Consider the following 13,522-nt stretch of genomic DNA (forward strand, 5'->3'; position numbering starts at 1 on the left):
TTATGTGCCCTTGCATGTCTGTGTGCAGAAGGTAGAGAATTAAAGAGATGAAGGATTACTACAGGAGATCAGAGATTTTTAATAATGCCTGGCTTCAAGGAAAGACTGACCCTTTCTCCTGAACTCCCCATTCCTTCTTTAAATTCAGATTTTAGTTTTACGTCTATTCAAATTCCCTTTCCCTACACCTGGCTCCTGTTTTGTGCGTGTGCGTGCACATGTGGATGTGTTTACTTTGAACATTTCAGCCTCTAGATTTCATATACTGAAAGCGGACAAGCACTGGCGATGATACTAAGGCAATTCTCACACCAACCATAAAGATTTGACACACATCATTTGAAAAGAAGTAAAAGTTAGGAGATGTTTACTACATTATGACAGTTAAATTTGATTTCAGATAACTGTGCAGCAAGTAGGCTGTAGCAAGTAGATTACTCACAGGTATAACAATGGCCAGGCAATGTATATTATGTATACAAGGCAAGGAACAAAATTATTCCATACCTCCAAGAAAATAAGTACCTTCTATGGACCCAAAGCTTTCCAAGCAGAAGTTGATTATCTGACAAGAAACCGGGACCCTATATATACCCACTATTACCTAAGAAAAAGCTTCACCTTTGCTGGCAGTAGCTCAAAAAGACTTTTACTTTGTATACACTCATCCTACTCAGAGCCATCAGATGTAAAAAGCTGTGATAGATCGCACAGAATTGCAGGAACTATTCTTGCAGCAAGGTGAAATACAAACTATCTTAAATTCTACATGGCAAACAGCAATCATCCTGATCTTCCCCTCACAACTAATATTGGTACCCCTATTTTGTAACAGCATAGCTGTGTGTTCTGCTCAGCTGTTAACAATAGCTTTGTAAGCAAGCGTTGCAAGCCCTTATGGCTTTTTGATATGCCTATGTAGCTGCTTTTCTTTCCGTTTCCCCTACTATGTGCCAGGTTACAGAAACACTTCCAAGCAGCAGCCTCAGAAATAGAAAGAGTTCAAGGCCAGGTTTCACACCTGCAACCTTGCAGCTCTGGGCTGTTTCAGCCCTGAAGACCAGTCTCCTTATAAATCCAAGGCTTCCTCTAACATCCAGGTTTTATGTTCAGTAATTCCAAATTAAGTTCATGGTTTTTTACTTATTTGTTTGGAGCAGGAAGGGATGGGAGGAGGAGGGAGAGGGAATACTGCATGGAAGCTATGTAACCATTACATGTATCACATTTTACTTGGATGAAGTAATTTAACTGAATGCCACAGTAGTTCATGCAAATTAATTTATCACCCAATTTAAGACACTGTCTCACTCCAATTCCCACAAAAAAAATCAAGAAGAGCTACTCCTATTCAACACTAATATACCATTCATACTTTGGTTTCCCTAAATACTTCAGAGGGTAGTACAAGTTAGCATAAAGTTTTAAAGGGTTAAATAGCAGTTCTAATTTTTATTTCTTTTAGAATTCTACACAAGAATCTGTTTTCCAAAGCACTATAAATATAATATTTAGTTTAGAGCAGCAGCAGAAAGCTATCGCAAACACCCCATATGCCTCCTGAGTTCCAGAGTGGGAGGATAGGAGACAAACACCTTAAAAACAAAACAAAGAAGCTCCCCATATGATACTAGTGTGCTATGTCCATGTATGGACCAATGAGAAATTCTGACACCTAGAGGGTAATCAAATAGAATAAGGCATCAGCAAGCACTGTGGCTTAAGTAGTATATTTTGGTCTGTTTAGAAAACAAGTTGTTCTGTAGTTCGACAAATTGCCATGCAAGACCCATTTCTTGACTCCAGGTGTGATTTATGCAACTCATGCTGACTCTCTGTTCATCTTGGATGGACTGCATTATACTGCCTACCTTACACAGGACTTTCCTTGCCATGTTGCTCTAGTAGCCCTGCAAAATAGTTTCATAATCTCTAAGTCTCTGGCACAGAAAAAGATTAAAACACTGTTTTATTTTGCTACAAGAAAAGTATATAAAAATTAAAATAAAATTGGGAGGGAACAAAACTGTAACTCTGCATTGCCCTCCAGAAGAAATACAAACAGAGCTCTCTTCTGATATATACTGACTGTCCAAATGGAAAATAAAGACCCAATGACAGTTTTAGAAGAACAGGATAAACAACTCCCTGTTCTAGCTAACAGTGTTTCTCTCTCTGCATAGAGAGACAGAGAGAGAATGCAAAGTCATTTGTACATAGCTGAGACTGTAAGCCACAGGAGTTTTCATTTTAAAAGGCAGGAAAACTCTGGAAATGATCCTAATGTAAATCTCAGACAAATCTGCATTTCGCTGAAACAAGAATTTCGGGTTTAGGCCACATATGAAAGTAGCTCAGAGTTCCCCATTAAGTCTAGTTCTACTTGAGACACTGTGATGTCGAAAAACTTCAGAGTGAAAATTTAGTAACTGGCTTACCACAGAGGAAAGAAGTTGAACGAAAAACAGAATCATCTGTGACTTAAGTTTGTCTTTCAGGAAATGAAGATCCTTACGGTAGTAAATACAATACTTGAATTGTTTGCAAATAGGTTTAATCATCTAATTATCATGTACAAGGAAAATCTATGTGCTATCAGAACTCAGTACAGCTAATTACTAGAAGGCAAAATAAAGATTTTTATCAAACATAGTGTGTGTTCTTCAGCTATTATATCTATCAATATTTATGTCACTTACAGCCCTTTCTTGGTGGTTGCTGCATATATTTTGTGTGCAGTCAAGAAGCTTCCTGACTGCAAACGTGCTTTTAAAAAGAAAAGCTGGCCCAAACCCTGCATTTCTAATTCAAGCAGTGGATTCTGAAGCCTGTTAACTCCCTGGAGCAGTTGATAGTTAAAGACTTTTTTCCGCTTTTCTAACAATTTCCTGGTTTGCATAACAATCCTAAAAGAAACACACTCAAGAAGTTTTCCAGCACAGAGAGATTTTGTCTCCAACATACTTCTAGTTTCAAGGCATAGAAAATATTTATATATAATTACAATAACTTTAGAGATATATTTGTCTACAAATATATTTACATATAAATATGTATCAGCTACTTCGTTTAAAACAAGATTATGATAATTTTGCCATATCCAGGAAATACAAAACACTGGCTTATGCCTGGTGCTTAACTCATGCCATTGTGAATAAAGAGGGGGGAGGGAAGGGGTTTAATGTTTAATTTCCTGTTAAAAACACACACAGGATAAAATCTTCCAAAGAGCAGTTATAAAACATGCATTTGTTAGCCAAGAAACTAGGTAAATATGGAACGAAGCCCAGGCTCACTTTTATTCCTTCCCCCCCTCTCCGAAGAACAAAGTAACTGAAGGCCACGGCGCGTATTTGGAGGCACTGAGCTCTACTCAGTGACAAGATAATTAATCAGCCTGGCTGATTTACACACCCTGTATCCATTGGGGTAGTTCCTCAGATAATGCAATGACGCAGTTGGGCTCAAGGTACTGTATTGCCATGTATACTGCACACATGCCAACCAACCGTTGTACCAACTACTGACTACCTTACTGACACAACTATCTGGCTAAACACAAATAAAATAAACACTAGCATGTAGTCAGGACCTACCAATAGCTAGTTTCTAGCAACAACAGATTGAGAATATCACTACCTTCAGCAGTGGCTGGAGACACTACAGAGGATTTTTTTTTAGAAATTACAAGGGGAAATATTTTCAGATCCCACTGAAACTCAGTGCCATCCATCCTGGAACTGTGACTTCACCTGCAGCAATTCAGCCTTCATCACAGTTCTACCACACATAATGACTTATTAGGTTATTCTGCAATTCACCACACTAGAACTCCCAGACAAGTACCAAATTTCTGTATAATATATAACAATTACAGCCTTTAACAATACCAGTTCTTCTCTTTGTTGAGATGCCTGAATTAAACAAAAATATGAACTGTGTTTAGGAGAAACTGAATGTTTATAACAGTTTTCAACAGTAATACTGTATTTTTGGATGTTACAATAAAAATAATCCATCAAATACTTTCTGTCTACTGTGTTAGGGTCAAAGTCAGGTCTTCAGGGCACACCTTGCAGCATGGAATTGGAGAAGTTGTGGTAATTCTTGCAACCTGCTGGGATTCACATTCAAAATTAGATGTAAACAACTCTGTGAGTGGCTTCAATTTTGTTTTGTTTTTCAAATGAGGATACATTTATTATTGCAGATATAGCTCAAGAGCTTTCTTAGCTTTTGGTAGCATATTATTCAAATTAACACAGCTTAAGCTTTTTAAGTAGATGCACCTTAAACACCTTCTAGTCAAGGCATTTAGTTTCATATTTGATGCAAGAAAAGAAAGGCACAGAGATTACGTATCTCTCTAGTGAATTAAATCTGATGGCAGGCATGCTGAATTTCTTGCAGACACTTTGTAAAACAGACTTTGAGACAATAAACAGTCCTGAGTTTATTTCTAAAACCTGCACTTAAAAAGCTGTCGTAGGTGTTTGTGCTCTTTCCTTAAGAAATCAACCACTGTTGACCACTGATTTAATGACAGTTCATCAGTGAATCTCATACTACTGCATGAGTTCAAAATCTTCCTGTTTATTTTCACTTGCTGGTAATTGGACTTTGTGCCCTGATCCCATGATTCTTCATGTGAAAAGACAATTGACTAACAACATTAGGAGGGAGAAAGGGAATAGGGTGGAGAAAACCTGTAACACAAAATGAGCCCTGACTTGCCTTCTCAGTACTGTACGTACCCCCAAGCAATGAAATTTCAGGAAAATGATTATGTTTCTGGCCAAGAGTCAGAATATATAAGATGTTATACACCCTTTGCCTCACTGTATGTTGCTACTGCAGACTCCATGCAAAAGCAAGATTTTTTTTTTTTTTAATTTGCTTCTCAACAGCAAGGCAAGTTTACAAGTATTTACTGCTAGTTACATCAAGGTATTAAAGATTCAAGTGAAGTAGTAGTATTCTCTAGTGCAGTGGTGACTTGAGCCTTTAATCCAGATGAATTTAACTGTAGAGTGCATTGGCTCTTCTCATAAAAGATTTGCTTTAATTTTAGTTCTCTCTCCATTTATCTTATGGCTGTGTAATCTTCAGCAGAGGTCAAAGAGATTTCCCCAAAGAAACAGGAGCTGCTTCTTTTTTAGAGGGGAAAAGCATATTTAAGACATCTTGTCCTACTTTTAAACATATGTCACAGGACAGTACTCTCTATACTCTCCTTTCTCTATAGCTCTCCTTGCTTCTTTACATGTTCCAAAGCAATTAAACAAGCATGCATGTGCATGCACACATGTATACAAATGACACATGAAAACACCTGCTGAAGATAGGATACACAGCCCATCTGCTGCAAAGACTGAAATTATTACTAACATCTTACCATCATCCAGCTCAAGACAGAGATTGTAAACAGCCAGAGGCCTCTTAATACGTTGTCCTTGTCTTCTTGATTGCCTTGGTGGGGCATTTGGAGGAGATACTGACATAGAGATTGGCTCAGGGAAAGTGGCATCAGGCAGGGTTTTGAAAATCTGCAATCAAGAACACAAAGGGTGTTAATTATTTATCATGAAGAGCAACCTGTGTAATGCAACTGTAAACCATTATCAAACAACATTTGTTTTGGATTTCATTCAAAGCAGGCAGGAGCCAAAAATCCATTCCTTCAAGTTTGGGAGTATGCTGTGGGTTTTTAATGAGTGCTTTTAAAATAAATAAATAAATAAATAAATAATAGTATGAAAATAAGCAAGAGCACTGTCTACACATTAACCAAGCTGCAAATCAGTTAATCCAAAGACAAAATATTTGCAGCCACACTTGCCAGCTAGGATGGAGCAGAAGGGGAAAAAGGGGGATACTAACTTTATGAACCAGTAACCAAAAAGCTTTATAGCTTTAGCTAGGACCTATAATTTTGCCAGAATACCTATTTTAATTTTCAGAACTTGTGATATCATTATAATATCAGCCATTTTAATTAAAAAAATCAATACTTTTGAAAACAGCAAGGGCAAAATTTTGAGGGAGGGGTTTTTAGTGAGAGATACCATAGTAACATACCATGCGAGAATTTTTTCAGTTAACTATTGCATATTGAGTCACATTTATATTAAATGATGATATTCACAAAGACGCATATAAAAAGGATTGCATTTCTTGTCATCATTTTATCTTTTGAGTCATGACCATTAGCATATCACCACTCATACAAAATACCATGTCATTTCTCTCTGGATTAACCAGCAACGCAGATTTGCTTAACCTGATAGCATTTCTAGTTTAACTGTCACATACAGGGTACAGTCTAATGATGCTGATTTACTTCTAGAAAATTATCAGTATGCTGATGTACAATTTAACAGCAACCTTTTACAAGTGATCATGACAGAGTCACATGAACAAATCAGCTTAATATGTATTTCATCCAAGACAAACTAGCAGATAAAGAAAAACACAAACAGCAGCTGTACAAGAAAAGCCCTGTGTCTGTACGGCACCTTACAGCAACGCAACACAGTAATATAACAAGATATAATGAAACAGTATATGGTGTTCTTTTACTCTGCAACTTTACATTGTCACATATCTGTACAGGAAATATTATAAAGAGGAGACTCGGAATGAATCTTCGAAGGAGAAGTTTTTTATGAAGTAGAAATTCATGCGGAAAGTATAAAGAGACACCACAGATAACACATTTTTTGATTATTACAGCACATGTCAGGTGCAGCATGAAGCTAAAAGCCAGCCAGGCTACTCTACAGGTGAGAAAAACACCATAAGCATCCTGCGGCAAGGCACTCAAGACATCCTGTTAAAAGTATAAGAAACTCTACATTCCGTCACATCCTGCCCTGTTAACCCTGAATATTAACACTTGCAGGAATAAGATAACGCAAGAACCCACATATACACTGGCTTATAGCCACTTAATCATCACTCTTGTACTGGCAGGTAGAAGACTGTGCTGGTACAAAATAATTAGAAACACATTTGCCATGAAAACTCTGGAAGAATGATCATATTGCCAAAACTGGGGAGCAATGGGCTGGAAGCCTATCTACGGTGTGCAAAGGAAAGCTCCAGTGGAAATATTACCTTCCTTCCCAATAAGTGAATGTTGCTGTGGGGGAGGTAAAATGATGTAATTTGAACTTCCCCATACCAGTGTTAAGAAAACTGGCTCTCACTCCTTCACATGCCTATGAACAAGGGATTACGAGAGAGCGCCAAAATAGTGAAAGGAACTCTCTAAAAACAAAATGTTTATAAAGAAGAAAGGAAACAGTCCAACCTGGTTCTCCCCAGTACAGACAGCAGCACTCTCAGACAGTGACAAAGCTCTAATTGTGCTCAGAGTGCTAAAGCCATTTCTTAAAACATGATGCAATATATAATAATGAAATCTAATGTGCACCTACATGGCATTTGGCTAACAGTACCACACTGCCCCCTTATGTGTAAATACAAGGCTAGATTGAGCAGTTTTAGGGATAAATATTTGCTTCTGAAAAATTCAAAAGTACCAAAACTTTAAATGCCATCTTTTCCACGGACTAAGTGTTGCATTTGGGCTCTCTGATAAATAACTCTCTGCCAAGAGGTTTCAGCATGTTGTTTACTATGTCACATTCCACAGCTGTGTTTATTTGTGCAGCCTTATCCATGCTTCTCCACTGAAATTAATGATGGTGAGAAGAACAAGTATTCCCCAGGAGTACTTAATAAGAGATGAGCTTTCTTGTATGCATTTAGGTGACTTGCACAGGTTGCAGTAAAGTTCCTAAGTGTTTTTTCCTCGCCTCTCACAAATATTTCAATATACTCTTCTAAACTATTAGCATGAGAAACTAAGAGAGTCACAGAAGCAAAACACAATCAAGAAAACCACAAAGGCAATCCTTACTCAATCACACTCAGCGCTAGACAGGCAACAGGACAATGAACTGGAGACAGGTATGAATCCAAGTAGATTTCTAATTGCAAGTAGCTATTGTAATGTGAAAAAAACGGTTGGTGGTTTGTTCTGTTTTATGGGGGAAAAACCTCTGTACAATAAACAGGAGAAATAACAAGAAAACAGTGAAGTCACACTTCAAACAGTGGCAGTCCAGCACATGCTAGCTAACTTCATAGTGATACCAGTGGCAGGTAGTCATGAGCTGCCCAGAATAGTTCTCTCTCCCCTAATAAAACAAAAGTTAGGGGTATTGAGTCCTCTCTTTCACTGTCAGGATAAGCATATCATCTCTACTTTTAATTTTTTTAGTGGCAGAGCTGTGCATGAATGTTTCCCAACAGCGCTGCTCAGAACAACCCAGTGCTACCCAGTCACAGCGCCGGGCTGACGGCAGGCAGTCTAAGTTCCCTTCTGCAGACAAGACACTCAGGCGGGCATCAGGCCCGTCCCCTATTTTACCTCACTCTGCTCTCAACTTCTTGTTGTAACAGATTGGCAGGGAAGTTTCATTTCTGGGATAAGGTCAGTAAGTAGTGTATTGCTTTCTAGGGAGCAGAGAGCTCCTGGGTAGCACGAGGCCACCTGTTCTCCACACTCACTGGGACCAGGGCAAGGGTCCACACAAACTCCTTCCTCTCACTCCTACGTTTCTCTGACGCAACGTTACAAGCTGTAGCACTTTTTTCCTTGTGCTCACATTCAATATCTGTCTCCACAGAGAAGAAAGGGATTCCTGAAAGAAGTATTTGGATATGAACTAGAGAATGCAACCTCTTGACTATCTGAGGAGCAAATTTACCCATGTAGAGCAAATTGCGATTAATTGTCATATTCAGCAATGAAATCACCAAGTATCATGAGTTGCCCTGCAGGATTCTGAGACACACAAAACCGAACAACAACAACAAAAAAAACCAACCTCAAAAAACCACACACACAACCACAACTAGAAAGATCACTAGGGTTTTTTTTATATAAAAGAAACAGGAAACATCCTGCCCTCATATGTTGCATGAAAAAGTGTATTTGGGGTCATTTTTGCTCTTTCAAGCAGCTCTTATTTCTGTTCATCCCTACTTTGGTATTTTCTTTTTGTCTTTTCAGTAGGAAAATAAAATCCAGTACAGCCCATCCATAACTGGACCTGCTTTTTCAGCAGCAGAAATCTCTTTCTGTTGCAGGCCAAAGCTACAGCTCATACCACAGTTTTGCAAAGGTGAGCATCTGAAAAGCAAGCAGAAGGTCAACCTCTGCGCTAAGAAGTGCAAATAGAGCATTCAGCTTCTCCTTCTTGCTTTATTGTCACTTAAATAGACAAGTACTTTTCATCATGCCTTAATGGATATTTGTCTGCTGCACTGACAGAAGCATTCTAATGTCTGCCTGAGAATGGGGGGATGGAGGCATGCTTTATTTCAGTTGTGGGGAGAAAAGTTTTTTGGTTTTGGTTTTATTGTAATCTGCTTCTAGCCCTACTAATTATTTAAATGCCATCGAAGTATAAATGTTTCACAGCTAATAAAAGATGCCTGCTGTGAGTGACCTGTTGTCAGAAGCACACTGTGTATGCACAGAAGATAGAATTCAAAATCATACGCACACAATGCGAGCACCTGAAATGGTACTAACATTGTTGTGTTTTGACTGACTTGCACAACAGCACGGGACCACACCTGACTAAGTTTCAGCATATCTTCTTGCACTGCAAGCTGTTGCTATCGGATGCATGGCAAGGCAACCACACATATCCAATCGGATGGAAACCCTCCCATGGAAGAACAGGAATGGAACCTGCTATTTAATAGAAGATCTCTTTGCTACTCCAAAAAAGCCTCCCTTCAAGTAAAAGTCAGATCTACCACCATCACTCATCTGGATTGCAGAAGTTACCACAGCTTAGACTAATGTCTGTATAAAGACAAGAATGAAGTCCGTTCATTGAATTACCTCATTCAAGAAGCAATAAAAATGTACTAAACCAACCTCAAAATTTAAGGACTTCACAGTCAGATCCAGTGTTACACAGTTTTTGAGACTGTGGCCAAACTGCATTAGAGTTATAAAATATCAGTTCTCTACAATTTAGTTCTCAAAAGCACTGGCATCCTGCTGTTGACCTACTTGGGGGCAAACTCGGAAGCTAAGTGAAACAATTTACATATGGGAGAAGACTAACGCATGTAGCACTCAAAATTTTATCAAGCAACAAATCCGACTGTTAGTCAGTCCTGTCCCAGTTAGTCCAGTATTTTAAATGGTTGTTTAGGTCTGACATTACATGAAAGCAGAATTTAAAAGTGCACACTGACTTAAGTTATGGATCAGTCTTCAAGCCTGCAGTGTAAAAGTTACAACAAAAAAGATGAGACTCTTGTCGAGCAATTTAAAACACTGGTATGTTTGACCTATTTCTCTCTATGCAATAGTACAAAATGGATGCTTTACAAGGCTAAACAAACCACAAACCATCTCGGATATACACCGCTAATAACAGCTCTGTCTAGAGCAGTGAGCTCAAGACCATCCCTACATACAACCATTCCAATTCCTAAACCTGTGTCCCACAAAGTCTATGGAAGCATTTCTTGAGAGTAATGAGCCAAATTCAACATATTATCATACTGTATTCTACCAGCAGATCCACATGGCAGCAGCCCAAGGAATTTTGCCAGATTCCCCTTAATCTGCAACAACAGTGTTGGACTCTAGATCCCAAGCTCTTACTAGAGCCAATTTCAGAAATTCAAAAAACCCATGGCTGGGAGGATTTAACTTGGCCTATTCCACAAGTTTATGACCAGACGTATAGTTGTACATGGAAATGTAGATTAGATTCTGCTGCTACAAGAGAATACTGATCTGTTCTTTCTGGTCTCAAGCAGAACTAATTAATGAATTTCAGTGTGTTTGCCAGGAATCACTTTCGGAAAAGACCCAGACATCAGGTCATCTCTGTCTGCTTTGTATCACTGGGGTAATTAAAATTTCCTCTAAAAATCAGTGGGAGGCAAACAGCAAGGACAGAGTGGGATGAAAAAGAGGGGAGAAAAAAATGGAGACTTAGTAATAGAGCTAATGAGGATAAACTTATAAAAAATCATTAACAGCTTAAAGCTGTGCCATGATTTTGTTGCAAGACAAAACCCCCATTCACTCTCATAACACCAACCACACAGAACATGCATCTATTTCCTTTGAATACATGAACAAGAATTAGAGTACCAGAAGTTGCTGTCTAATGCCAAGGAGGCTAGAATCTGCAAGGTCATTCCAAATTCTTTGAAATTCGGCTAGTGGTATAGCCGCCACTACTACAATCATATTTTTTAGAGGACAGTATTTCTCAAGACAAGAACAACATCAGTACAAGTTTTTATTTGGGTAATTTCCCTTCAACACATACTTGATTTGCAGTTGGTAAATAAAAGAAACACACACAGACACTTCAACTAATGTTTATTGAACAATATAAAACACCATCCACCTAGACCACATATACTGCTCTGCCCTTATACATTTTATGGCTATGGTACTCCTTGCATTTCCATGACAATTGGCTATAATATATGCCGATCAAAGAGTATTTTATAAATTAGCAGCTAGTGGGATAGTGCAAGAGAAACTTATCATCACCATGGTCTTCCTTGACTTAGCTTCTTTTCAGTGTAATGCAAACCCAATTCAGGTTAGATCCAGCAACCTGTACAAAACCAAAAAACATGTATTTATATTAGAGACAAAAATGCTCAAAAAGAGACCAACTGTCTTAGTAGTTCACAGTGTGCTCTTACCCTGATAGACTTTCTAAGCTTTTTTTCCCCTCTTAAGATAATGAAGACAGTGGTTGTGCCATTCTTTTTGCCATTTTCTTGAAACATAAAGCAACAATGTCTTTTATGTCAAGTTATAATTTTACTGTAGATTTCAGGAAGTGCAAGGTGAAAATAAGCATCTTAAAATACATTGCGGTAGCTCAGCCACTAATTGTAACCACTAGCCACTAATTGTACACTAATTGTAATCCATTTTTAACAGTAAAACACATTCGATAAGATGAACAGTTCTAAATTATTATTCTTTTGTCCTATTTGAAGGGATTGCAGGAGCTAACTGGAGCTATTAAAAGTTTAATAATAATAGGAATTACAAAAGATCACCTTCTTGAGAGCTAGGACAAAATTTTTGTTTCAAAACTGATTTCTGCACCAATTCTAACATTTTTATAAAATTTCTAGTGTACTGAAATCTTTAAAAAATGATCCTTTGTACTGTAGTTTCTTACTTTTTTGCATTTTACTTTACTATGGACAATGTTAGATCAACCTGTTTCATTTCTGGTTTTAGTCAACATGATCCATTTCTTCTTCTAGTTCTCAAACACATGATTCAATAAATATAAAATACATGCACTAGAAATTCTTGACATCTAAATAGAATCTGTGTTCAGTGTACAAAATGTGATAAAATTGATTATTTCTAAAAATCATATTAAATATTTTTGAAAAAGGTTTACAAAATCTTCAATAAAAATTATCAACAACTTAATTAGAATCCTTAAGTAACTTACCTCCCCAAGGTTACCATCGCGTCCACTCCAATACAGGTGTGCCTGCCTCGAAGCAGTTATCCTGACTTTTGTGCTTCAGCATCTATACACTGTAAAATATGATTTGCTGTGCGCTGGCTTCTATGAGATTGCACAGGATGCAGATTTTGTGAGACTTTGGATTTTGAGGCTTAAATCCCACTACAAACCACACAACACCTTTATACAATATTCACAATCATTGTATTTGGCAGGGCGGGGGTGGAAATCAGATCAAGAGTTGAAAGACACCTGAAGCTAAGCCTCTAGAGGGCCACCAACCAGAAAGCATCAATAATGCTCTTGATGTTGCCTGGCACACTCTATTTAGTTACAGTGCAACAGAGGATGCAGCCTGAAAAGTAACCAGGTATAAGTCAAAACTAGAAACAGAAAACATCCTTGGCTGTGAGCCAAACCACCAAGCCCTACAAATAAATAAATAAATAAAACAATAAAACCAAGACAGCCTTTTCTTCATTGCAAAGATATCATTTGTCGACACCATCTGCCTAGCAGCCTGACTACCCATAACTAAATGAAGCACTGCTTTTAGGGATTTGCGGACACTGTGAGTCTCAATTTCATACTAAAATTGGAATATCTGCTATCTGCTTCTTTTGATACAAAAGGAACTAGAGCTCTGGACAAACTGCAAACTACGAGAGTGACAAAAGAACCAAGGGAATTTTCAGACAAACCTGATGTATCTGTAGACCCTAATAGCCACTCATTTGGCCTGACTACCTTGAACCATGTAGTTCACGTTTGAGCTTTAATGAAGAAACTAAACATAGCCTATAAAACATGACATTACAGTCTGGAGGACAGCTGTGAAAGGATGAAACAAACAAAAAAAAAAAAAAAAAAAAAAAAAACATACCAAGGTTAAAAACGTGTGTCCTTTGATCGCTTGCAAATTATGAGTTTGTTGACTCAGCCTTTCTAAAAGTAGCACT

General features: G+C 37.9%; 1 protein-coding gene across 2 annotated transcripts in view; it reads right to left on the bottom strand.

Moving 5' to 3' along the window:
• The window catches only part of ARHGAP10 (Rho GTPase activating protein 10), a 154,512-nt gene that overhangs the window by 35,627 nt on the left and 105,363 nt on the right, over positions 1–13,522 (bottom strand). For both annotated transcript variants that reach the window (XM_050895609.1, XM_050895608.1), the window contains one exon: positions 5,396–5,546. In XM_050895609.1, coding sequence (XP_050751566.1) covers positions 5,396–5,546 — 151 coding nt within the window. The remainder of the gene's footprint in view (positions 1–5,395; positions 5,547–13,522) is intronic.

The sequence above is a fragment of the Gymnogyps californianus genome, chromosome 4 (genome assembly GCF_018139145.2).
Source record: "Gymnogyps californianus isolate 813 chromosome 4, ASM1813914v2, whole genome shotgun sequence".
NCBI classification, from domain to species: domain Eukaryota; kingdom Metazoa; phylum Chordata; class Aves; order Accipitriformes; family Cathartidae; genus Gymnogyps; species Gymnogyps californianus.